The following is a 26,352-nucleotide window of genomic DNA, read 5'->3' as shown; positions in this document are numbered from 1 at the left end:
TATAGTTTAAAATGAATTTAGACTTATTTCAAGTATTATGTAATAGCCAATAGTTGTGCATCAATATTTATACAAAGTCTTAAATGAACTAAATCTAACGTTAAAATATGGATGTTCATGATGATTGACAGTTAAGACCAACACATCTCAGCCGGGTTCACCGCTTTATTCAAGTTGTTTAAAAGCCTTTAACGTGATCAACATCGCCACACATTTATAGAAAAACCTGAGCTCTGATTCCAAAAGAAATCTCGTAGAAAGCAGGGACACTGACATGAGGCTTTAAGATCTAGTGTACAAAAAATAAATAGATCATCTTTGGTGTGTCTCGGATTAAAAAAGACTTTTGAAATGGAAGAAGGCCGCTGATGTAACCTGCTGTGAAGGTTTAAGGTAAAGTTTTTACAATCGCAGCTAAAAAAGGATCAAAGCCGAACAGCTGACTGGAAGAAACAGGTTTGTGATCCAGACCAAACAGAAGCCCGAATGTCACTCCAGCATCCTTTTCAAACCAGGTGTGAGTGTAACAAAGTACCAGCTGATTCAAGAGACCTAATTCCTGTTCTTGTGCACATTTTAGTTAAACTAGCACCAACTTGCTGACACACAGAAGCTTACTGCAAGTGTTTGGAAGAAACGGTGAATTGCATCAAATCCCTTGTGAAGGAGGCATCCAAAACACAGGACACTACACATCCCATGATGCACCTGTACTGACTGGATTTTACCATGAAGGATGACTTTATTCCTCGTAACGTTTTCAGCTGGAATAAATGCATTAATTAAAAGATGAAAAAAGCTGTATCTTGAACCCCTAAAAGTCTGCATAACTGAAGAGATGAAGGCCTTCAAAGTACGTTTGGATCCCAAAGTTCCTGCAGGCCTTCGTATTTTCAGAAGTGTGCAGAGTTGATGAACTCTTCCAGAGCATGTGGTCTAAACAAATGTTTGTGTCAGAGGATGGGATGAACGCTCTGGAAGGAGCCGGGCTTCTGCAGGAGATGGTTGTGGATATTGGATGTGGTGCTTTGAGGATAAAAGACATGAGCTGGAGAAGTAGGACCAATGCTGGAGTGCATGCTGGGAGCGCGTCCCGTTGGGCCTGGACTACAGTTGCTGGCCTGTTCAGGGGTCCACGAAGGACACGGCGATGTAGCGGACGCCCGCGGTCGTGGGCAGGCCTTCGTGGTAGTGGGTGAGGCGGCCCGGGTGCATGATGGCCCAGCCTTTACGAGGAGCCTGCACGGAGCAGTTGTAGCGCAGGAACCTGCATCCCCCACCCTGCACCAAGGAGAACATGTTAAAACACCATGTACATAATATGAACATCATATGAAAACAGCTTTTTAACACGTGGAAACTTTTAAAAACTCATTTTGATTTGAATATCAGCAACGTGTTTCATCACTAAGAACGAGGCGACCATCAGCGGGTTGGGGCCCTACTTGTTTGGGAAGAGGCTTTTAACTTATCACCTAGTTAACTGATAAGAAATTGTACTTTTTCACTGCTGAAACTTTACAAAATGCAGTGGAAGTTGTTTTGACCCCTTTAATGAATTAAAAGTTTGTTCAGCTGCCTTTAACATCTGTAGCTATAACTGTGTTTGCTTGTACATCTGTATGGAACAAGAGACTAAGGACTAAGACCAGCGTAGCCCAAAGTCCTCTGCAGAACACATGCAAACAACAAAAATAAACTTATGCAACATTAAAGCAATCAGTTTATTTCAATCAACCAAGATGCAAAGTGCTCCAACTCAGGGAACTAAATATTTAGCCACCTCAGCTGCGTACGGCCCACTCCACCCCCACGAGAGCTGGTTCGACAGTAAAGAAACCCATCCTCCCATCAATCAATCACCTATACCTGCCAAAGCAGGGTCATGGGGATCTATCCCTGCTCTCTTGAGGTGCAAGGCAGCGGTACAGCCTGGACAGGTCCCCAGTACATTACAGGAGCACATATATACAATAAAACTACTCAGACTCACATCTACCCAACAGACATGTTTTTGAACTGAGGGGAGGAAGCCCATGCAAGCACGAGGAGAATGTGCAAACTCCACGCAGGAAGATTCCTGCTGGGCCGGGGAGTCAAACCGGGAACCTCAGTAAAGAACCCCCCCCCAAGTAGCTCTTACTTTGCTTCACCGTGGAGCTGTTCAGGTCTGTCGTCCAAACACACAGATACACAAACAAGTGGCATTCTGCAGCTCTGTTACCAGGTTCCATCAAACAACGTGCGTTATTAAGCGTGAACCAAGGAAACTACCACAACAGCCGCTCTTTGAGCTTCAAGTTAACGTCGTGGCGTGTTGTTTGCAGTTCCCCAGCATGTTCCAGGCAGCGTGTTTGTTAAAAGTGCGAGCTGAAAATCATAGCTCATCATTGTTCATAAATTAGTATGGAGGACCAAAACTGACATAATTAAAATTAAAAGCAGAAATATATATATATATATAGTATAATATAATAATATATATAATGATATAGAAAATGTTTTTCTTTTTTTATACATGCATTCCTTGTTTTTACATTCTTTCGTCACCTTTTTTTTTACTTTACCTTATGCATTTCTGCCTCATTATGCAAATGAGGAGGACGGGCCTTCTTGGAGCAGCTCACAAACAAAGAATGCACGTATAAGGAAAAGGAAAAACAAAATATATATATTTATGCTTTTATTTATAATTATGTAAGTTGTGGTCCTCCGTAGGTCAAGAGGCGACTTTGGCTTAAAAGCCGTGAATAAACACAATGTGCTGGTTTTGGATGTGGGTTCTGGAGAGCCAGCTGCTCTCTTCCCTTACTGGGATGGTGTCCCACCTCATCCCCCTTTACTGGAACCCAGTTCTGGGCTGTTTCAGCTAACTTTGACCCCTGGTGGCATCGCAAGGAATAAAGAAGCTTCTGCACCGATTCTCGCTGGCATTGAAATCAAAATGAGTGAAATTTTTCCCCAACTAAAAAAAGAAAAATCTCAATTTCCACCTCGGATGAATCTTAACTGTTTAATATTCCATAAAGTAGCTGCTTTTTTTCTTTGTTTACATTAAAAAACCAGCGTCTGAACCTTTTTGGTTCTACGCAGTAAACAGCAGCTTAGAAGAAGAAGTTCTTCTTCCCAGTTCAGGTCCACAAGCAACAAACCAAAACTGCCGCGGATGAAGCGACCGCCCGTTCAGTCCAGTTTGTTGCAGATGCAGGGAAACAACATGGAAGCAACAGTAAAAACAGAGTCCTGCTTCGGCGTCGTGTGTCATGCAGAGACGGCACACTCACAAACACAGAACGAACAGGCGCATGCCACAAGAACCATCACACCATTTCAGCATCATGCGTCGTCGAATCAGAGCTACACTTTGCACTTTGAGCTTTAATATTTATCACACTGACTGAACTGTTCATTACTTTGTTCTTTTATTTCTTAGTTTGATCTAATCTAATGTTTCTGTGCCCTGTGTTTATAAGTGAAGAACAGCTTTGCAGGAATAACAGGTTTCTTTTTTCCTTTGCTTTTTTGGGGGGGTCAGTTTTGCTTCCACAGAAATGTGAAAGATTTGGAGTTATGCTATTTTTGGGGGGACAGCTGACATTTATTCTAACTGTCAGTCATTACTTCAAATTATTACTGTCCAAAAACAACTGAAAGCAGGTTTCTGGCTGCTCCGAACACTCACCTGGTACTCAAGGACCGCTTCATTGAGCGCAATGTTTATAGTGAAAGTGGAGGCGTCGTGGTGTGGCCTCAAAGAGGGCTGCTCATCTGGCTTATATCTAACTACAAAGGCCAAGTCAAAGTGAGCCTGCAAACACAGAGACAGACAGGAGTCATGCAAGCATTCGCACACAGTCCTGCCGATCCGGCCGCCGAACGCAGGGACGCCCTCCCGGCCCCTGCTCAGGGGGACACAAGCCTCCAGCATTCACTCCCGCAGATGGAGCAGAGAAGCAGAGAGAGAGAGACAGAGCTGACGATCACCTGCATCCTCACGTCCTGAGGCGTCTACTACCCGCCAGCGCTCCTCCATTTACCTGGTAGTCAGTTTCTTTGCTGTTGAGAGCTACGTTAATAGTGAAAGTGGAGGCGTCATGGTGAGGCTCGAGCAGGGGCTGCTCGTCAGGTTTGTACCTCACCACGAAGCTCAAGGGGTTGGAGCACTGATGAGAGAAGACATGCTCGTCAGACACGGGAAACACCGGGAGGAAACGCAGCAAAATCACTTCAAACTGCTGAGTCCGTGTGGGACGGAACAGTCACGTGCAAAAGTCTGCACCTATTAACACATTACTGAGAGGGAAAGAAATAAGCAATCGTCTTAGAGGAGCAACTTTTGCAGCACAAGAATCAATTTCTAAGCAATTTAAATATCAGTTCTCTAAAGTAAAAAGATTTAAGATAGTATTAAGTACAATATTCCCATGAGTGGATGTCCCAGAAGAGTCCAAGGTCAGATGGTAAACTGTTTGGGGATAAAATGGCAAGAGATCTCAGAGCAGACAGGCCTCACTGAGGATGTTAAATGTTAAAGTTCATGACAGCACATAGCAAAACGTTTAGTTCAACAAAAGCATCACTTATCATTTCAATCAGTATTTCTCTGAAACGTCTCCTCAAACGATGACTGTTGTGGATTACATTCACCAACAGATGATGACATTTATCTCCTTAAAGGGAACCCTGCATATTAAGACATGTAGTCCCTAATTAGCCACAATTGTTCTCTTATACTAAAATATGTTGTTAGAAACACATAAAATAATCTAATTGCTTTAAAAATCTACAATGTTTATTACATATTTTGACCTGCGGGAGGCGCCATGTTTTACCTGCGCAATGCATTCTGGGGGCGATGACGTACGACGGTGGCTCTGGGAAGATAAGCCCCATTAGTTTAACTGGGACAGGTATCTAAAACATAGATGAGCAGCATCTCCCGGCCGTGGAGGCTGACGAGGGAGCCCATAAGACGTCTCGGTTCAGGCAAACTGGATCAAAGTTCTGTGATGCACGGGAGATCTGCAAAAATGATCAATGTTGTGCGCATCTTACCAGTGCATTAGGCTCCTGCGTAGACGGCGTAGCCTACGGCGTAGACGGCGTAGGCTACGCCGTAGCCTGCGTAGCCGGGGCTCTACAGCCCGCAGCGCTCCGCCACCCGCTCGCCGCTCTCCGCTCTCCGCTCTCCGCTCTCCGCTCTCGCTGCCGCCGCCGGGATGGAGACGCCGGTGGGCAATATGCACGTTTGGATGGGCATAGCCCCCCCCCCTCTCCCCCCTAAAACCGGCCTCGGTGCTGGGTGATGACAGACCCGACGCTGAGGGGACTGGCCCGGGACTTTGACGAAACGGGAGGCGCAGACTTCGCTTCAAATAGGCAAGAACATCTTTATTTAATTTAATGACGCCAGATCTGGCTGGGGTTTTTATTGTAGCATCGGCTATCTGCTAGTTGAAACGTGTGGTCTGTTAGTCTATCTGAGTTTTATGGTGTTTTTATAGTTCATGCTGTATGGTGCTGCACTTTTTTTTAATTTTATTTTACTTTTTTGTAGGTGCGCCGTCACCTTAATGTTCAGCTGTGTTTTCATCTGTGTTTCTGGTGCACCGTCACCTGTTTAGCTGTGTTTTCATCCGTTTCTGGGTGTCAGAACAGTGGACGGGGGCCAGCAGGAGCCACCGTGTGACGTACTACCCAGAACGTAAAAAACAATGGCGACCTACATGTTAAATTATATTTTCAAATTTTATAAAAACGAAGACATCGACAAGGTTTTTTATATCACATTGTTATAATTGATACCAACATTTATCTTTTAAGACCTACATGTCTTAATATGCAGGGTTCCTTTTAAAAATAGTCGAACACCTGGCCATGTTACCACTCTTTTTCAACAGAGGTGAATGCAGAGGGCGTTAACAAGACATTCAATAAATGTTCATCAGGGCCGCTGGAAAAACACAATCCTCCAGTCTAGACAGAGACTGGAGACGGAGATTCCTGTCTAACGAGCAGCAGCTTCGGTGTTTTATTTCAACAACATACCCACCTTCAAGCGAAGTTTCCTCGTGTTTTGCCTTTTTTTTTCGTAACCTGATTCGTATCGTCTTTTGGACGACATTTTGAAGTCTCACCTTCTGTAGCTCTGCAAGAGCCAGCCTGCAGGTGCAGCCCTGTGATTGGTCAGACGTCGAGTTCTGTCAATCACTGCGCTGTCAGATTACTCTTTTCTCTCCTCCATCTCACGGCAGCGCACGTGACAGTGCGTTGCGCTGCGCGCGGCGCGTACTCTGCTGTTAGGGAGGGGCGGCCCTGACAGCTCGACTCCTAAAACAATGTCCAATCAGGCCAAAGGAACGTTCTTTGGCCTTAATGCCGAGCTTTACGTTTGGCCAAAACCAAATCCAGCATTTGAGCACATTTGTTCACCCTTTAATGCCTGACGTATAAAATAACACCCTCCCCAAGAAAATCTTGAAGCGTTAATTATACAATATATTATTATTGTAATTCATTTAAATTTAACAATTTCTAAATAAAAACATTTCCCATCACTATGAATACATTAGGTACGTTTATGTATTTATCTTTTCCTTTTCTGATTGTGGGGGGAGTTCAGGGGTCCCAGAAATTCAAGCATGAAATGTGACACGTCCGGCATTACGGGGTTAAGACGTCGCAGCAACGTCCCCCGTACAACAGAGCTGGACAGGAGTGAAGATAAATCATTGTTCTGATGACACATGAAGAGACAGGAAGCGGTCAGCTGGTGAGAGCGCGTTTGGGTGTCTTACCTTAGTGTAGTAACCTGGGTACATTCTCTCTGTGATGGGAGCTATGAACTCCACCAGGAACTTCTGCCATTCTTTCTCAAAGTTGACTTGATTCATGTGGATATCGATGGTGGGGACGTTCTCGTAGCCTCCCTGGATCCTTTGATCCTGACAAATGAGAACGTATAAATGACTACGCAGCACAGAGAAACATTTAACAGGCAGTAACACATTAATAAAGGACAGCACTGTTGCTATCTAGAGCCGTTAACTTCACTGCTCTGGTACGAAACACAGGAGCACGTACCACGTTCGCGCCTCCCGACCATTTTCCAAAGTTTTCCATTTCCTCAACAAGGTGGTTGCAGGCAACATCGCTGAAAATGGGGAACCAGTACACATCTGGACACGGCTGGAGGGCAGCGGAAAAGCAGATTAAACTACTGACAGCTAACTTGTGAGCGGGTTCATCTGGCTCGTGCTCGGTTCGGTCAGAGACTCACGGTTTCTATCAGCTTGTCATTCATGATGCGGCTGTAGTTCTCGTGGATGTAGCGGGCCTGCCAGTCCTGGAGGAAACACAGCATGAGGAGGAAGAGCAGGATTACCACCCCCAACCACGGAGCAAGCAGCTCATCGCTCTCACACTTCAAAGGTTTGACCAAACGGGAGGATTTTGTTGTTTTGATGAGTGGAGATCACTTGGAGCTCAGAAACCTGCTGGACTCAAACAGCAACTGTGCAGCTGGAGGACCTCCATCTGAAATGCAGCGTCAGGCGACTCACGCCAGCGTTAACGCGGTGCGAACAGCTGGATTTGGCTGTTTTCAGTGCTTGCTTGCATGTTGTGGCGCGGTACGGGTGTCCCTTCATCAGCTGTGGTTTTCCACTCGCGCCGTCTTTACAGTGTGGGATGTGGAGCTCTATTGTTAACTGTTTTTTAAACCCCCATAAAACTGCTGCCACAGAGCTGCCAGTCTCTCCACAATTTCCTCTATAAACAGAAGTAGAGGGGCGCCGACACAGCAACCCTTTCTGCACATATCATTATTTTAATTTTATTTTTTAAACCAAACAAACAGTTAACTCCTTCAGACTGATGGGAGAAGCAGCCGTTCAGCTCTAGGGGAGTCTATCTGAATGCATGTAAAACATTATCATCGTCACCAACATTACAGTGGGAGAGAAAGCTGGACATATTTTAATCTTTGTATTTCCATATCATGGGGTTTAGTTTAGCTCCAGTCAGGCAGGAAGTAGGAATGGGTGATATTTTACCGTTCACGATAAACCGTCAAAAAAATTCCCCACGGTAAGAATTTGTCATGTCGCGGTAAAAACGATAAATTCCCATTGATGACGTTTTTGTGTAAAACTGATTTATGGTTCTGCGTTAAATCCACGCACAACGTACGTGTGCGGGAAGGAAGGAAGGAAGGAAGGAAGGAAGGAAGGAAGGAAGGAAGGAAGGAAGGAAGGAAGGAAGGAAGGAAGGAAGGAAGGAAGGAAGGAAGGAAGGAAGGAAGGAAGGAAGGAAGGAAGGAAGGAAGGAAGGAAGGAAATGAGCCAGAAAGAAAGAAAGAAATGAGCCAGAAAGAAAGAAAGAAAGAAAGATATGAGCCTGAAAGAAAGAAAGAAAGAAAGAAATGAGAAAGAAAGGAAAAAGAAAGAAAGTTGCATTTAGTATCTTTTAGACCAGTGTTTTGGCTCCAAAGACTGAATGTGGCGATAGATTTATAGTTACAAAGGTGGAGTTGAATTGGTAATTTTTTTTATCGTTATCGGGATAAATGCCAGAAATTATCGTGATAAATTTTTTAGTCCATACCGCCCATCCCTAGCGGGAAGCCACTGACAGTAAAGAAGAGACGAGAGCTTCTGAAGTTCTCATTTACAACTAATGAAGGGGTTTTTAGATTGAACCTGGTTTCTTTCCCTGGATGAGGAACTTGTGCAGAGCTTCCTGAACGCCGGCATTATCCTAGAACTACCACCACGTCAGCTGGTAGTACCGTGTGAGCGGGTAGTGTAAGGTACTGCTGAAACCATCTCACCAGGGGGTTTTCAAAGATCTGCCACAGGTCATTGTGCAGATGATCCGTCTGGTAGTTTTCTGTTGACAGGATGCGACCAAAGGTGTGCATGTTGGACACATACATGAAGATCCCCTGGAGGAAAGAGTGGCCGGTCAGACGTTAAAAGAGACCCTTCATGAGACATTGCACATGAGTCCATCTGGAGTTCTCTCCGGTCTCTTACTGACCTTGTCCCGGATCTTGAGGCAGAAGGTCATGTCGGGGTCCAGGCTCTCTGAGCTGAACATCTCATAGTCCTTCAGCTCTGATCGCAGGAGGTTGGCTTTCACCAGGTACACGCTAGACACGTACGGGACGTTCCACACGCCCCTGCAACGAAACTCACTCTTAGAAGACGTATAAAACAAGGATCCAAAATGAGAGAGAGAAACCAGATAGAGCAGGGTTTCCACGGGAGACGAGACTTCAGCACTGACGTCTGACGATTTATAAGAGAACATTACGTACACCCGCCGTCCCTGGACGATGTCCACGTAGTCCTCGGATCTTGCGTAGTAGCCTTCTGCGCTCAGAGCTCCCCAGAAGTTGCTCCACAACCGTCCCGTTCGAGTGATCATGGGCGCCACCACTGGACTGCAGAACAGTTCCAGACATGTTACTCAACACGCTTCTCACCTCACATGCAAGCAAACTGCTTTGTACGCCGAGGTGCGGCAGAAATAACGTTATTTATTAAACGTGAGCGTGACAGCAGCGGCTCAAAGACATCAGCAGGAATCTGATCATCACTCATAATTCAGTATTTATAACTGTACTTACAGGTTTTGTTCAATGAGGATTTTAAGAACGTTCTCGTTCTTTAATACAACTTCAATGTCCAAGTTGAAGAAGTATTCACAGTCCTTGTCCTTCCGGCACACGTCCCTGAAAAACAGGACATCAAGTGTGCGTCATGAAGAAGTAAATATCTGTTTTGGTACGTGGATCGTACAAAAAACTGACAAAACTGGTCAGAATGTTTCACAAATCTTCAGGGGGTTAGGGGTGAGGAGTTAGGGTTAAGTTTGGGGGATCAGGGTTAGGGATCGAAAACAGTGTGTTGTGATCAACGGCGCCAAATCCACTTACCTAAACTGTCCAGCAGGGGTCCCCCAAGGATCAGTCCTGGGTCCCCTTTTATTTTCTGTCTATATTAATATAATGACTTTTTTGATTGCTGTAAAAATGTCCATGCTCAGCTTTACACGGATGACGCAGCTATTTTTGTCCCTGCAAAACACACCACAGAGGCTGCCCAGAGTCTGACCTCAGCAATGACGAATGTTCAGGACCGGCTGGTAAACTCATGCCTTTCCCTAAATGTCAAAAAAAGTGTTTGCATGTTTTTCCAAACAGCCACCTAAAACTGTCTGTTCTGGCATGTTTCTGAGAGGAGAGGAGCTTGCTCTGGTAAAGGAGTTCAGGTATCTTGGAGTCGTCCTTGACTCAACTCTCTCATTCAAGAAACACATCAAAAAGGTGATAAAGTCTGTCAAATATAATCTAGCTAATTTTAGACAAATAAGGAATTCACTGTCCACTACTGCAGCTCTCATGTTTGTACACTGTATGAATTTTTCACATATTGATTACTGTTTTACAAGCTGGGCACTGGCATGTTCTACAGCACTTAAACCGAGTCATTTATAGAGGCACTCTATAAAAAAGCCTTAAAGACATTGGATAAAAAAAACATACCGTACTCCTATCACATCTGTCTTATCTTTAAAAAATATGATTTTTTTAAGTTTTTATAGTTATAGAGTTTTCAAAATTGGCTTATTTTATCCAAAGAAGCCTACATGGTCTAGCCTCTGAGGGAATTCATTAAAAAAAGTTCTGTCAAAGGCATGAACACCAGGGCCTGAGACAGAGCAGATGTTGAGTTTCCCTACAGGCCACTGCGTTCAGCAGGAATGTTCTGTCTATCTTGTGGGAGAATATTGGAATAGTCTGAGACAGCTGTACCTTACCCTCTTTCAAAGCTAAACTTAAAAGCTGACTAAAGGAAAACCAGAGGTGTGAACATTAATTTGGACTATTAGAATAAATTTCATATTGAAACTGAAATTTGATAACTGTATTTCTAATGTAAGGGTTTTTTTTTTTGTTGGTTTGTTTGTTTGTTTTTTTATGTTTGTTTTTATTGCTTAATGTTTTTTATCTAGCCCAGTTGTGTTTTTTAATGTTGTGTTTTGCTCATGTATGGCCTTGATGACTCGTATGTCTGCTGGTGTCCAGTTCTGTGTCTGGTATTAATTTGTCGCGGGGACGAATGGTGGAAATTAGCCTTTGGCTACAACCATGTGTATTTATTAATATGTGTATTCATTAATATGTACGGTCCCTGCTCAACAAATAAATAAATACAAAATAAATTATAAAAAAGGGTTATGGGTTAGGGGTTAGGGGTTAAATTTAGGGGTTAAGGGTTAGAGGTTCAGGGTTAGGGGTTGTCTCGTCTTGTGTAAAGGGGTGCCCTTAGAACCGGAAGACTGCTGATTGAATTCCGATCTGTCCCAGTCTACATGTTGACATGTCTGCACATGGAAATGTCTTTGGACAAGACTCTGAAGCCCACGTTTCCCTGAAATGTTGTCTTCATTTGTTGTTTGGACCACTGAGAAACTGCTTTTCAATTGTGAGTCATGGGTTTTCCTCCCGTGGACTTGTGAAGTTCCTCTGATACATAGATTTATGCTAACAGCATAAAAACACAAACACCAGAATGCTCCATCACATAACAAAAATGTAATTAATGGTACGACGTCCCACAACAGCAATAACTATTAACAAAGAAACAAATAAAAAACCCCAGCAGGACTCCAGAACTGTTTGATCTGAAAGTGCCCAGAAAAGACATTTAAAACAAAAGCATCCCTTTAGATCATGTCTCTCCGATTATTACACGTAAGCGTACTCTTAAATCAGCAACTTGTGCTTTTTATTATTTTATCTTCTTTTCTCATAATTTTATTTCATTTTATTTGTTATTTACTGTCTAATTAAGTCTTGCTGCTTTTAATGTCGATGTAAAGCACTTTGAATTACCTTGTGTTGAATTGTGCTATATAAATAAACTTGCCTTGCCTTGCCTGCCTTACATAAAACATCAGCAATTAGCCCACTGGCACATTCCTCAAGTTTATTAAAGGCTTAAAAATGTAAAAACTGTCAAATGATCAGGAACTAATGTGAGAGTTTTCCGTTTCAACGCGTTTTTCGCACCTTCAGCTTTTAGAGTGAATGCTGAAATTTAAATATTTTGCTCCCAAACTTTAACACCAATTTCTGTGATACGCTTGAAATCTATTTTATTTACATGTTCTGGAGGAGATTAAACGTGAGCTGAGCGAGATGGAGAAGCATTGATAAAAGCTTGACGTGTTCAGAAACTAACAGGAGCGTTTTAGCGGGTAAAGGACTTTATATTCATGGATCTGCAGGGACCAGGAACCAGAACTCTCTGCAGCCAAAAACGAAGCATTACTCTCCGGATCTTATGGCCTTGTGTGTACAACCGCTTTGTTTATGTTTCTCTGTTGGTTCATTTAAAATGTTCTGACGCCTTGGATTTATCTTGCGACACCTTTCAGGGCCTTGGCTCCAGGTTGGCCAAACAAGCAGCTCGCAGAAATCCCATGAGCTGCTTGCTAGTTGCAACCAAATGAGAAAAACACAGTTTTCCACATTTTGAAATCTAAAGATAGCTTGTTTGCCGTGTGGAAAAAAACATGATTTGGTGCAGTGCACCTAAAAATAGTTTTAAATGAAGGTGCGTCTTGCTGACGGGCCCCGGTTACTCACAAGGCCAAGTCCCGAGCAGCGGCTCCGTCCATCTCCTCCTCGGGCCCGATGGATTTGACGCCCCGATAAAGGCTCCCGTGATCCTGCAGGAAAGAGCTGACCTGACGCTCGTGATGGGGTTGCTGCAGGAGAAACAACGCAGGAGTCAGAGGTCGTGCAGATCACATCTGTGGTGGATTCATAATCACACGTTTGCACAACCAGCAGGATATCCGTGCAGTTGATGACAGTCAATTTGGGTAAATTATAAACCGACAATAACCCTCACGTCCCTCACTGTGCAATTTACAAAACGATGTAGGACGTGCCCACTTGAACAGGCAGTGAAAAGTTATAGATCAAAACTGTCTGCATGTCACAAGTCTTGACAGGGTGAAGGAAACAGCTGAGGAAAGCATCTCTCACACCAAAGGAGCAGAATCGTGGCGAGCCCGGCTGGAGCGGGATTCCAACCGGTCAGCGTTTCTGCTGAGCTGGCGATGCTTTGAAATGTTTCAGAACTAGAACAAGATCTCAAATTAAATCCCAGCGTACGCCCGGTGACCTCCAGGATGGTTGTTACTAGTTCAACAAAATCAGTGGGAGAGTGACAGAACGAGGAGACTAAGAAATAAGAATAAAGAGAACAGAAATAAAATGTCATTTGCTGACTGTTTCACGGCAGTTAAGCTCTAAGGACAAATAATAAACAGCCCCGACAGGTAAAGTGTGACACAGGAGGTGACGTTGTCCGTCAAAGTGCCGCCTGTCCCACCTCCGCGGGACTTCGTCTCCACCAGGATCCGATCACGTTTATGCAAAGCTGTGATACGAGCTGGAACCCTAGTTATCCCGACTGATCCTTCTCCCCGTCCCAGAAACAGAGACGCACCTCCAACCTCTTTGATTTATTTGCTTCATTCATCATTTTATAAAACATTAGGAAAAACGATCAAAACCCTTTCAAGATGAGCTCTTTCTTTCTAAAAATCAGCTGACTGACATGGCCCAGTGGAAGGCCTCCTGTCCTGAACACAATGTTTTTCTGAGGTACCACATATACGTGTGGAGATGGCAAGAGTTTAACGAACCCTGGGGACTGGCTCACGGTGAACAACTAAAATGACTTCTGGTGAATTACGATGTATCAAATCCTAGCACATCATTTCATCGTGCTTTTTAAGGCCTCATAGTCAGATGTTTGTGTTTTAGACTCCTCAAGGCCCGGTGGATATCCTCCCAGCTACCTTTGTCACCTTTTACTCAGTTACAGTACTGGTGAGAGTCACGTGGGCCAGATGAGGCCTGATGTCTGTGAGCTGGACCAGACTTTTGTAACAGCTGACCCTGAGGGGGTTAGATGAGGCATGAGGTCAGAATCTGATGCAGATCTGGACCACGAGTTCAGGTGCCCACCCTCACCCTGAGTCAGCCGCTTCTTTCAAAGCCAATTGTGGACCGAACAAAACAGCACATGTGAGGCATGAAGGTCTGAATCATTTCTCCCCTCCTCTTAAAAGACGCTTCTGTCTTCTATGATAAGGTGATAAAGTGAGCCCTGAAGACACTTCCTGTAGCATTTGAGCAGCTCCACGGCCGCGCGGAGCGACGGCTGCGTTGACGATGCATCACCTGGTTGTAAACGAAGAGTGTTAGTCTGTCCTTCGGGTACTGGAGCTTCAGGAGGCGTTCAAAGAACACCGTGACAAATGGAGTGGGCTCCTGAACGAAGATGGCGATCATCACCAGTGGGTATTCACTCTCCTGTTAAACAACCACAACAACAGAGTATAACTACCAGGGACAGGGTTTACGGTACTTTTGACGAATGTCCACCAGATGTTTGTCCACCAGATGTGAGCGGACCTTCAGAGCTGCGAGAGAAAGCAGATTCTCGTGACACACGACGCAGCCAGTCTCAAACGTCCAGGTGTTGGGGATGTAGTTGCCCAGGTAGTTGATCTGCAACTGGAAAACAAATGAAATGTGTTGATTTAAGTCTAAAACCCCTTTCAGCATTATCTTCAGCTTCAGCTTCAACATGTAGAAAGGTGACGTTTTCAGCTTCTTCCAGCTTTAACCTGGTATGATGAGGTGAATTGTTCCGACCCTGATATTGAAAACTGTGGTCCCACTTGGGTTGAAATGGAAAATAAGTGCGGGTACGCTTTAACACGGTAGAGAAACTGCAGCGTTTTGGTGTGAGATAGCTGCAAACGCACACAATGTGAGACTCCAGGACTTGAGTCAACACGCCCCCGCTGACTCCCTGCAGCTATGTTATGTATCTGCCACCCCCCCCGTCAGCTCTGGCAGCTCGGTACCTTTGTTGGTCCGTTTCCGTGCAGGATGACTGGCAGCGTATCGTACACCACATTTCTGGCTCGTACGCGACCGTCCTCGAACTTCAGCACCACCTCGTCTGAAAGCACAAAATCAAGTTCATCTCACGTCTGACTTCAGGATTGTGACACAATTAGAGAAGAAAACTAAAGCGACTGGTTTACCCAGAGTTGAATAACTCTTGCTGTGAATTTTACATTAATCAGCTACTTTTAGCGGCTTTGTCAAATTCAGTGTCAATATTTTCTTTCTTTTATTACATAAATAGATAACAGGTCACCATAGCCACGATCTCTAAAGAACAAGAACTGTGGATGTCAGAGCCAAACTAGGAGAGTGTTGCATCGTTGGGGAGGGTTCAGGGTTCAGGAGACGAGCCTCGGCTCGTCCTCAGACCCTCCATTCATCCCCCAAAGTCTTGATTTTGTGTCAACTTTGACGTTTCCGTCTTACAAATACTACAAATACCTTCCTTCGTCCCAGCAAACACAGAGTCGGTCTCGAGCAATCGTAAAAACCCTCCTACCACAGCATTTAACTAAAGATGCACGACTCTGCTGTACGTTCAACACCGAAGATCAAGTGGATGAAGAGTTCTTATCTTAGTGAACTGTTTAGACATTTAACAATAAGCATCACTGTTTCTATCCATGCTTCATCATATCGATACTTCAACGAGGATGATACTTTGCTGTACGGCTCAGTGCTTCCTTTGATCGGTTCACCCAACATTCATCCCAGGGGATATTACGGTTTTTATTTAACCGAATATTGTTTTCTTTTTCTGAGACGCAGAGATATTGTTCTGTTTTCCTTTAAAGGAGCTTGAGGCAGGATTGTGGCAAGATTTATGAAAAAAATCCGTATACATTTTAAGTTTTCTAGTAATAATGTCAGATGAAGCATTCCAAACCCAAAAGAATGATCCCTCTAGCGTATCTCTCCGTTGCCTTGAACAGGCTGTGTGCTGCAAAATGTGCTGCAATTCGGTCCCGAATTTCCCGCGCTGGGCTGTGGATGTGACGTCACATGACGCTGCATGCGCGTTCTCCCCGTTCTCCCGTGCCGGCTTCACTGTTGGCTGCAGTACCCCCGACGGCCGTCGTGGTGAAGGGTGGCGCTAGAGAGTCTCATTTCTTAAAAGGAGCCTCAAGCTCCTTTAAATCTAAATATCCTGCCTCTGAGTTTTCGCCCTTTTTCAAACTTCTGCTTTCTGACTCCCACTTCTCAGCGCTCAGATTTGCGTGAAACTAAAACCCCGGCCAGCAGATATCGTCGTCAGCGCTTCTTTCCTCTGAATCCGGGTGCTGACCGAGCGCGTCGCCTCACAGTGGTGAACAAGCAGTGGTGGAAAGTGCTGAGCAGACGTCCATAATCGGGAGATGAGGTCTTCTCACTTATATCTACTAAAAACATTTCACAGCACTCACCCAGGGCTCCGTGGAGGTTTTGAAACAGTCTGCATCTACTGTCCAGGGTGATATTCAAGGATTTCTGTAAATGGTGAGAAAAATAAATTCATAAATGTTGAAATCACAAAAAAATCCACAGCATCTTCTGCATCCTGACAACACGCTTGACTTTTACGTCTTTATAACAGCTTCCACTCAACGGCCGGGTCAGCCGCCGGGACGCTGACGGGCTTTCACAGCTGAGCGTACGCGCAGGAAGCCGAGGCTCATTAGCAGAAGCTCGGTCTTTGAACATTTATGGGAGCTGGCTGGCGTTGTTGCTAGGCAACGCGTCTCACCCTCTTCACTGGGTCGATGTAAATCTTGGTGAAGAACAGCTGGTCGCTGTCGTCGTCTTTTCCCGTCCAGTTAGCGACCATGTCTCTGACGTTGGGAAGGAAGCCCATGAAACCTAAAGACGGTGGGGAAAGAAACAACCCTTTAGTTGTAAAACAAAGCGTTTATATCCTCATATGTGAACTCTTGTCTTTCGGTGTGCACGTGCAACTCCGGGGAGGGAAATAAAATGCTGCCTCTGCTTTATGTGGCATAGCTAACGAGGTGCATTTGGGGAAGTTTTCACGGGCCTGGGGAGCACAAACAGCCACGTCAACAGCTCGTGAACGCACCGTGACAACGTGCAGCGGTTTCACAAGTGTTTTTTGTGTGAGGATAAAATATGACAATATAATCGATGTGATTAAATCTAAATTAGGGAAAAGTTTCATTGGGAAAAGAAAGATTGCAGCAACTTACATTTAACATTTAGTTTCTCTCCAGAGTTGTTTATTATTGTTTACGTTGATTTACACATTATTTCATTGTTTCTTAGTTTTTGCGTTTAAGTTACTGTTCCTCTGTATAGTTTAGAGTAAAATATAGCATGTTCCTTGTTTCTAGGAATGATTCGTTATAATTAGGAGCTGCTATTTACTAGATTCAAGGAACACATTTAACTGTTTAAAAAAAGCAGTTTGATTGAACATGTGATTCAGTGACGACTTGACCAATTAACACCAACACATTTATATTTATTGTGAAGCTGAGCCAACACTTCAGAACACCGTGAGTGACTATGATGTCCTAACACGCTCATAAACACACATCTGCTCCGTCCGAAAGTCTCTCCCTAACCCCGACCCAACTGTTCAGCACTGAAACTACCCCCGGCTCCCAGGAGCGCTACGTCTCTGTCCCCCGGAGGTTCTGCACCTACAGTACTTCAAATAAACTACTTGAAATAGAGGACCCATTTAACAGTAAAAACACACAAAACCAAGACGTGGTTCCACATTTTCCAAAGCCAGAGACCGTCCTTCTCCAGTTTGCTCTGATAGTCACTGCTGCAGCCGCAGGTGTTGCCGCTGGCGCGGGTCACGTACCTCCTGAGCCCAGGAAACGGTTGCCCTCCCTCACGTAGGGGTGTTTGTCCTCCAGGTGTCTGTCGGGCCAGATCAGGCTCTCGGACGAGAACACCACCTTGTGCTTGGCCTGCTGGAACTTCCTGAGCAGCTCTTTGGGACTCGAGGCGAAGACCACGTCATAGCTGTGTCAAGAGAAAGATTTAAAAGCGTAAGCGTGCTGCTGCGCGTGGCTCAGATCAGCGGGATGCAACCGTTAAAGTGTCTGCCAAACACGGTTGTTTCAGCGCGTGCCTGTCTGCTAAAACCACGCCGACGGCTTTGATGAATCAGCCAAAGACACCAGTGGTGTCCCTTTTATCAGTCTCACTATATAGGGGGTTATTTCAGACAGATCCTGAACCAATGCATTGAAAAAACAGTAATGTATAGAGCAGTCACACACTGGAACCATCTCCCCCCATGTATAGTTGCAATAAACAAGATGTCAAGTTTTAAAAGGAGACTGAAGCAGGCTGTGGTTCAGAAGGAAGTCATGATCGGTCATAGGTATATATTGTGATTATTGTGCAAATTGTATGTATATTATATATATTATAAATTAAATAGTAAATATATTCTAAATCACTGTAGGCTATGAGTGTATATATAGTTTAGAAGTATGAGTATATTATAATGTATGAGTATATTATGATATGTAGTATATTTATACTACTATAAATAGAGGTATGGGTATATTATAAATTATAAAGTCGTTGCAAACTATTTGCCCAAAAGTGGAAAAGATCTGGTGATAGTAGCAAATATTGTTACTTAAGATGTGGATAGTTTTGCTTGGTTACTTAATCTTTTATTTTTTGTTTCAATTCATTATTTTCAGGAATTCTAGAGAATGTTTTTCACCCTTTTTGAGTTGTGTTATTATATTATTGTAATCTTTGTATGTCTATGTGTGGACCCCAGGAAGAATAGTCTTCCCATGGTGAAGACTAATGGGGATCCTTTTTAATAAACAAATAAACAAATCCTGGGATTCGGTCTCACCTGTCAATAAAGAGGATGATTAGGTCGTCGTCCTTCATCTCCTGAAGAGCTGCTTTGAGGAGGTTCACTTTCTGGCCTCCTCCTGGAGCCGACATGTAATCCCCTCCTCTCCATGTCTGACCTCGGCCGAGGACCTTAATCACACAGATGTATTATAGCTCAAGTCATTTATCTGAAGAAATCACCATCAGCTCATCTTCCTTTAACCAGTCACTATCTTGCATCAATGCACCAACAGTGTAAGAGGCAAGGCCGCAACAAAGACATGATTTGGTTTTGCTTTCCTAAAAAGAGAGAACGAGGTTTCATGTCAAGACAGCAGGTCCGAGGACCAGAGGTTCTTACCTTGACTGTGTAATTGAAGTGTTTAGCTGACCTCAAAAACCGCTTGAAGCCATCTGTCTCATTGGTTGCAACGGTCACTACTAGAAGTTTCTCTGCAAGACAAAACATTTTAAAGGAACGATTCAGTGTATAAAAGCATCCAAAGTGTGGGGTTACAGTTGCTGAATAAAGTTTGGTGACATCTCACAAATACGATGATATAAACAATCTTCAGCTTTAAGAGAGAAGCAGCTTTTTTTTTTTTTTTTAATGTATGCTCGAGTTTTAACTTAACGTGGATGAAAGTCGTGAAATGCATTCAGTAGTGTTCCTGAATTCATGTGCTGGTAATTGTGCACAAACTCATGTCTACTTTTAACGCAGCACTGCCTGAACATCACCCTCAGTTTGCATGACATTTAGCGTACATGAAATGATCATCTTCTATTTGACATCAACTATTTGCTGATGCGGTCTTTCTCAAAGAGCTAAACCCTCCCCAGCCTCTGGACCCGTTCACACTCGGGCATGTTACCTCGCGCTAGCCAATTTTTTTCTTCACTAATGTTCAACTTTTTTTAAACAATGGCATTGGAATCAAATTTAAGATTGGTGTTTTCAGAAACAAAAAGATGTTCAATATATATTATATTATATATATTATAAGATGTTCAGTACAATATTGTGTTTCACCATGTCCAAAAATGAGCCAAATACAAATGTTACGCTCAATTACACCCTCATTTTAAAGGATATACTATCATAAAATAGAATTTGCCTCCGGCAGGAGGGTCCCCCCTTATGAGCTGGTCCTGGTCCAAGTTTCTTTCCTCCTAAAGGGGAGTTTTTCCTTGCCACTGTTTGGCTTAAGGCTTTTCTCTCACTAGGCGAGTTTTTACCTGCCATTGTTTATGTAATAATAACTCGGGGGTTTATGTTCTGGGTCTCTAGAAAGCACCTAGTGACAACTTTTGTTGTATTAGACGCTATACAAATACAATTGAATTGAATTAAATACAGAGATTCTATTCATAAAACAAAATGATAGCTCAGATAATGTCTTACAATGTGTCAAAATCAAGTTAATAAAAGTCAAAATAAAAGCAACGCCTGACAAAGATGAAAACTCATCTACCTCAGAGTATAAGAAAAATAATTGTAGATTTACTAACAAAACTAATTGTTGAAATGATTGAACCACGTTTAAATATAACAAAGACCTCACCCACTCATATAGTAGAATTTAATCATATAACGACATAGCAGTTTAATAAGCTTTATATAAATCAATAATAAAGACAATAATAAAAGGTTTTTCCTTTTTTTCAACCCAGTCAAACGTTATTTGCTCTGGTTGCTTTTAAGCTCTGTCTTCTTTCAAGCTACTTTTCATTTCCAGACATCTGCGAAGGGAAACTGAATAACTATTATAATTAACTGAAATGTGTGTATTTTGATCAGCTGCACACATGTTAACGTGGATGTATAAATGTTGCAGATAGTTGGAGTTCTCGCGCCTGAATTATGGTTCCGCGTTAAATCGACGCAGACAAACGGCTAAGGTACGCGGCGACGCGGTCCGTACGGTGCGCGTCGCCGCGTACCCTACGCCGTAGTTCTGCGTTGGTGCAACGCGGACCATAAATCAGCCTGTGCCACGGCCGGACTGCCGTCCACGTCAGCGGCATGGACGTCACATCTGCTCTCATGAACGCACACCAAACTCCACTTATATTTAACTAAATTATCATTGTACTCTGTAATGTGATGTAAAACAACACTCAAAAAGGAAGAAGTTGCGTTTCGGGATTGTAAACGACAATTCGGCGATAAAAAAGCATCACGAAACTACGATTATGCAAACAAAAATCACAGCTTTTGTAACTTTTCCGAGGACGGCTTGGGCTGCAGTGCTGGAAGGTTCTGGCGGCGCTGGCAGCTGAGGAATCTCCCTCAGTCGTGTACAAGTCCCGACCTGCACCGTCGGGACGAGAAACCTCCATGAAAACCTATAATAACAATAACACCGGGGTGAACCGGTCCACTCACCCGCCGGGAGTCTTCTGTCCTCACAGCTGGTCTGCAGGAAAAGTGCACCAAAACAAACCCACGAGAACAGTAGCAGCGACGCCGGCCTCATGTCTGCCGAGGTGGGGATGAATGTGCTGCAGAGTGGAGCCGCTTCTCCGGGGGATTCCTCCGCACACTGGGCAGACTGAAGCCCGCAGGGCTGCCGCTGCCCGCCTAGCTCTCTCTACCTGCCTCAGCCTCTCTCTCTTCACACACTCGCCGTCTTCCCATGCAGCGATTTAATCATATTAAAACCTCAAGGTTGCATGCCTTGTTTACGGTTTTGACTTTAGTTACACAGTGAGTTTATGTGTGTGTGTAGACTGCAAGTATAACGCCCACTTCTCTCCAATGGGTGGGATAAAGAGACTTTCGGGGGACATGAGCTCTTGCACGTAGCCTTATTTCCTCTATCCCTTTCTCCTTTTCTCTCCCTTTTCTTCCCCTTTTATTTTGATTATGTGTGATAAGTGTATAAATAAGACTAAAACACAATTATTTGAAATTGTGGCTACACAATTTTATCAGTGGAACTGCACAAAGGCAACACATCAAATACTAAACATGAAAAAGTTTTTCCCTGGGGAAAAAAAATCACATTAAGTTGAACTGAAACATTATTAATCAAAGATAATTGTATTTTTGCAGAATAAATTGAGGAAATTTACATAAACTCCGTGCAATATGCTGTAATAACGCACCTCATTCTGCTACACCTCTCTTTAAAAAATATACATGTATATTTGTTATTAAGAGCTATCATTACTATATCTACCTCAGTACTATTGCACCTTTCATTTTTTAATTGTATATACGGTATGTTAATAAGTGCCACATTGTTTATTTGCTGTACATTTGTTATTTACTGTTGCTACTTTTTAAATCTGGGTACAGTGAGCGGAATAACCGGAGTCAAATTCCTTGTCGGGCATGCTCAAACTTGGCCAATAAAGCTGATTCTGATTCTGATTCTGATTCTAAATAAATGAATACAGCTGAAACTGAAATATCCAGAGATCTGGATTTGTTGAATTTGTTGCTTGGCAACAAGCGAAGTGATGACGTCACATGCATGTTACACAGGTGGTGATGGGAAACGTGGATGGAGGAACCTCGATACAGGCAGTCAAGTATCTGGGCTGAAAAGATGGTCCTTCACAGTCACGTCTGTCCATCAGTTCACCTGTTGTTGATGAACACCGCAGTCCCTCCTGTAGTCTTACTTTGTCTCAGTCGGCCCATCTTGAATATGACGCCACAGCCACAGTGAAGCATATAATGGTGCATTTCTAGTATTTCCAGCTGTATCCTCGTCATTACTTCTAATTCATCCATTTAATTAACCAGTGATTACCGATTCTCTGTAAATAAATGATTTAAACTCTTGCTCTGTCTCCACCTGAGCCTGTCCAGGTTTTAGGTGACCTCCTCAGTCGGATATGAAGGAAAAACAAACATTACTTCTTCTATCACTATAATGATTCGTCCTTATCCTTTCAGGTTTTAATGATGAGGGAACTGTAATGGTTTGGGGTTTATAGTTCTTCCTGTTTTATTTTGAAAGGCTGTATCCTTGAGTTTAGCTCTGTTTTGACTTGTCCGAGTTCACCAGAGTTTGTGCCTGTGTCTTCTCAGCCCCTTGAGTTTAAATTGTCTTGTCCTTCATTTTCGTTCATGCTGGTTTGTTCCTTATGTCCTTACTCTGTTCAGATTCCTCGTCTAGTTTGTCCCGAGTGTCAGTTCTGAGTTTAGTTTCCTTTTGGTTTATTCTTTCACATCCCTGCCTGGCAGCGCTTTTTGTTTAAATAATGACTTTGTCAACCACACCTGACGCCTCCTCTCCTATATTTGGGTCTTGCTACAATCTTCTTAATCCATTTTGTTGTGTTCTCAACCTTTTATTTTTGTTTGGTGCAAACAATCTAATCCTTCTGAAATGTAAAAACCCAAACTTGGATCAAGGCAACAGGACTTTATTTTCCTGGTTCTTGCAGATGTTTCACTTTCCATCCAGAAGGTTTTGTCCTTACTCAAAAATGACTCTAACGTGGATGACAGAGTCTGTAATCCCCTCTGAGAAACAATACATAAAAACATTCCACCTCCAAAGGATGTGTCTTCTGGTGCTGTTGTAAAAGTTAGGGGGAAGTAACTTTCTGCCAGCGTATTGATCGGTGCAGTGCCGTTCCAGCGGGAGGCTCTGAACCATTTGCTCAGATAAATCCAAACAATGACTCCCAAATAAAGTATCAAAACAAGTCGTTGTGTCTCCGCTTCTTTTATCAACAGTCCAGATGTTTCTGGGAACGGAAGAGTTTTGGGGAAGAATTATTGTTGTTGTGTTTTATAGGGTAAATTTAAGATGCTCAACACGGGTTGTAATGTTTTTTTTTTTAATTGACATGCCAAATGTGTTAGACTGGTGAAAGGTCTGGCCTGCAGGAAGGCCCAGTTCAGCCGCTGGACTCTGAAACTACAGAGCCATGCTTTTGAAAAGGATGCTTTATGTGGTTTGACATTGTCTTGCTGAAAGATGCAAGGCCTTCCATCAAACATGTTTCCGTGATGGTTTTCCTGAAACTTGGGTCCGTCTTTAGGACATTTAAAAAAATGTTTTTTCCCAAAATGTGCTTGCTGCCAGTAGCATAGGCACAAACGCATACCAAGGAAAAAAAGGGGGTCTCCCGCACACTGTAAGGTCAAGTGCAAAAAACTTTAATAGGGTAAACAAAAAAGCAACGTTTCGGTCCACAGGACCTTTCTCAAGCAGAGATTTTTAAAAGAAAGAACATTTCATGCAGCACTTCACAAACCTCGCTCGGAACTCCTTAGCGCCAGACAAAAGAAGAGTAAGAACTTCTCCTTTACTTGTATTACTACGTACTCCCCTAACTCACATGTGATAAAATCAGCCTTCAAAAAACATTGGCACATCATAAATTCTGATCCAGAACTGGCCCCTCTCTTCAAAGATCCCCCTCTTTTTGTGTTCAAACGGGACCGTAACCTCAGAGATCATCTGGTGCATGCCAACTTCACACAGAGTAGCTCACCTCAACCTACTCAGTCTCTCTTGAGTCCCCTCCCTAATGGAAATTATCGCTGTGGCAGTTGTGCACAATGTAACAACACCTCCAAAGCTTCATTTTTTTGCCACCCTCACACAGGAAAAAGTTTTCCCATAAAAAGTGTTATCACTTGTGCCTCTACTCATGTCGTTTACTTGTTAAAATGCCCCTGTGGTTTATGCTATGTGGGCAAGACCATCAGAAAATTAAAAGTAAGAATCAGTGAACACAAGAGTGCCATCCGCAGACAGGACAGAAACTCACCAGTGGCCTTACACTTCAACAAGGCCAAGCATGACATCGCAACCTTGCGATTTTATGGCATTGAACTGGTTAAATCACCACCTCGTGGAGGTGATCATGACCTCCTTTTGAAGAGACGTGAAGCATTCTGGATCTTCACCTTACAGACTTTATCCCCTAAAGGTCTTAACGATGATTTTTTATTGAATGTGATGCTATAATTTTGTACTTAGTAGTATACGGCTTTTATGATCAACAAAGATCTTATTTATTCTGCTCATCATTACATGCATCTATCACCAGGTATTGAAACCCTACTGGACCACCCCCCTCCCGACCTCTATGTGACTATTAGGATACCAGGCATGGACTTACTATGACTACTTTCTTTCATCCATGCACAGTGAGGTGTTTTTTGTGTTTAAAACCGTATCAACATATGTACTGTAACTTTATGACCGGCATGGTCTTACGATGACTATGATCCTCCTTTCCATGCACTGTTATTGTAAGTTTTTAAAATAATCAAGGCTATTTCCCTTGGTATAGTACATGCATTGTATCTTTACTTTTTCTACTCTTTATTTGTCCGCTATTGTGTTAATATACACTTGTGAGTGTTCCTGTCTTGACAGAGGTGAGATTAATTTTACAGGTACAACCCCTGGGCGGAGCTGCAATACAATCACCACTAGTTGCCTACAGCTGCAGGTCCTCTTGCGACCCCCCACTGACCCAGCCGGTGATTGGCTGTCCCATCTATAGTAGGCCATATATGTACCTGAAATGATCTTTCTTTTAAAAATCTCTGCTTGAGAAAGGTCCTGTGGACCGAAACGTTGCTTTTTTGTTTACCCTATTAAAGTTTTTTGCACTTGACCTTACAGTGTGCGGGAGACCCCCTTTTTTTCCTTGATTCACTCCTACCTACTCCTACGCACCTGTTTCACCAAGTCTTTTTTAGGTGTGCATCAGCCTCCAGACCTTTACAAACGCATACCAGCCTTTTAAAATGAGCGCTGGCAAAATGACATATTTCTCCTCTTCTCATTCGTTTTCAAAAAAAAATAATTCCCATTTCTATTTCTTTGGCCACCGAAATGTTTTTCGATTTTGTTTCCACTTTGTCTTAATCAATTATGAAAAAGATTTGGCAGCATTTCTGGATCAAGCTCCTGCATGTCGTGGTCTGACTGAGATTTAACCTACGTTTGTAGTAGGCACAGTAAACTGTAAGTTATTTCCAAAGTTGTTCTTAAACCCACCAGATTTCTCTTGGCATACAGCGGTGCCTGAAGATCACTGGCATCCAAGATCGATTGACAAGCTTGTCTCAAGCTCAGTTTCCTCTATCATAGGTGTCATACTCCCATCCTCGGGGGGCTGCTGTCCTGCGTGTTTTTGGTTTCTCTGCTTGAACACACCCTAATACAGATTACTGTGTTAATAACAGAAGAGTATATGAGATATTCAAGGATAGTGCAAGTTTATGGAAAGGACCTTTATGCCGAAACAGTTTCACAATTTGAAGATGTTTAACAGTTTGAACCTCTGGGGCTGCACAGCGTCGTGGTTGTCAGCACTGTTGCCTCGCAGAAACAAGGTTCCTGGTTTAGATCCTGTTGGGGGGCCTTTAGCAGCAGCGGTTCCATCACTTCTGAGCAAGATTGTTCAAGCATTTAAAAACAAATAGCAAAAGCTTAACATTAATTCTGTAGTGCACAAGGAGCGAGTGAAGGGACGCGAGTAAGGGATGGATGTGCTCGCGCCTACGGGTCTGGGGAGGGACAGCAACTCGGTCCAAACATCAT

The 26,352-nt window shown here is 43.4% G+C and overlaps 1 protein-coding gene across 2 annotated transcripts; it reads right to left on the bottom strand.

Moving 5' to 3' along the window:
• Positions 1 to 152: 152 nt before the first annotated feature.
• Positions 153 to 21,543, bottom strand: plod1a (procollagen-lysine, 2-oxoglutarate 5-dioxygenase 1a). Of its 2 annotated transcripts, none has more exons than XM_061735604.1 (19): positions 21,210 to 21,543; positions 19,182 to 19,273; positions 18,837 to 18,970; positions 17,814 to 17,977; positions 16,731 to 16,843; positions 16,411 to 16,474; positions 14,962 to 15,059; positions 14,504 to 14,605; positions 14,270 to 14,401; positions 12,659 to 12,780; positions 9,632 to 9,736; positions 9,320 to 9,445; positions 9,040 to 9,181; positions 8,831 to 8,944; positions 7,280 to 7,345; positions 7,084 to 7,188; positions 6,798 to 6,944; positions 4,038 to 4,163; positions 153 to 1,281 (listed from the first exon to the last, which is right to left on the bottom strand). In XM_061735604.1, the coding sequence occupies exons 1-19, from the start codon at positions 21,298 to 21,300 to the stop codon at positions 1,126 to 1,128; spliced, it is 2,199 nt and encodes a 732-aa protein (XP_061591588.1). In that variant the 5' UTR covers positions 21,301 to 21,543; the 3' UTR covers positions 153 to 1,125. The 2 variants fall into 2 exon arrangements, with proteins under 2 accessions (XP_061591588.1, XP_061591587.1); XM_061735603.1 differs by lacking the exon at positions 4,038 to 4,163 and adding an exon at positions 3,683 to 3,808.
• Between the last annotated feature and the right edge of the window lie 4,809 nt (positions 21,544 to 26,352).

Source organism: Cololabis saira, chromosome 12 (genome assembly GCF_033807715.1).
Source record: "Cololabis saira isolate AMF1-May2022 chromosome 12, fColSai1.1, whole genome shotgun sequence".
In the NCBI taxonomy this organism is placed as follows: Eukaryota; Metazoa; Chordata; class Actinopteri; order Beloniformes; family Belonidae; genus Cololabis; species Cololabis saira.
The sequence above is the reverse complement of the archived record's forward strand: the minus strand, read 5'-3'. Positions and strand labels throughout refer to the sequence as shown.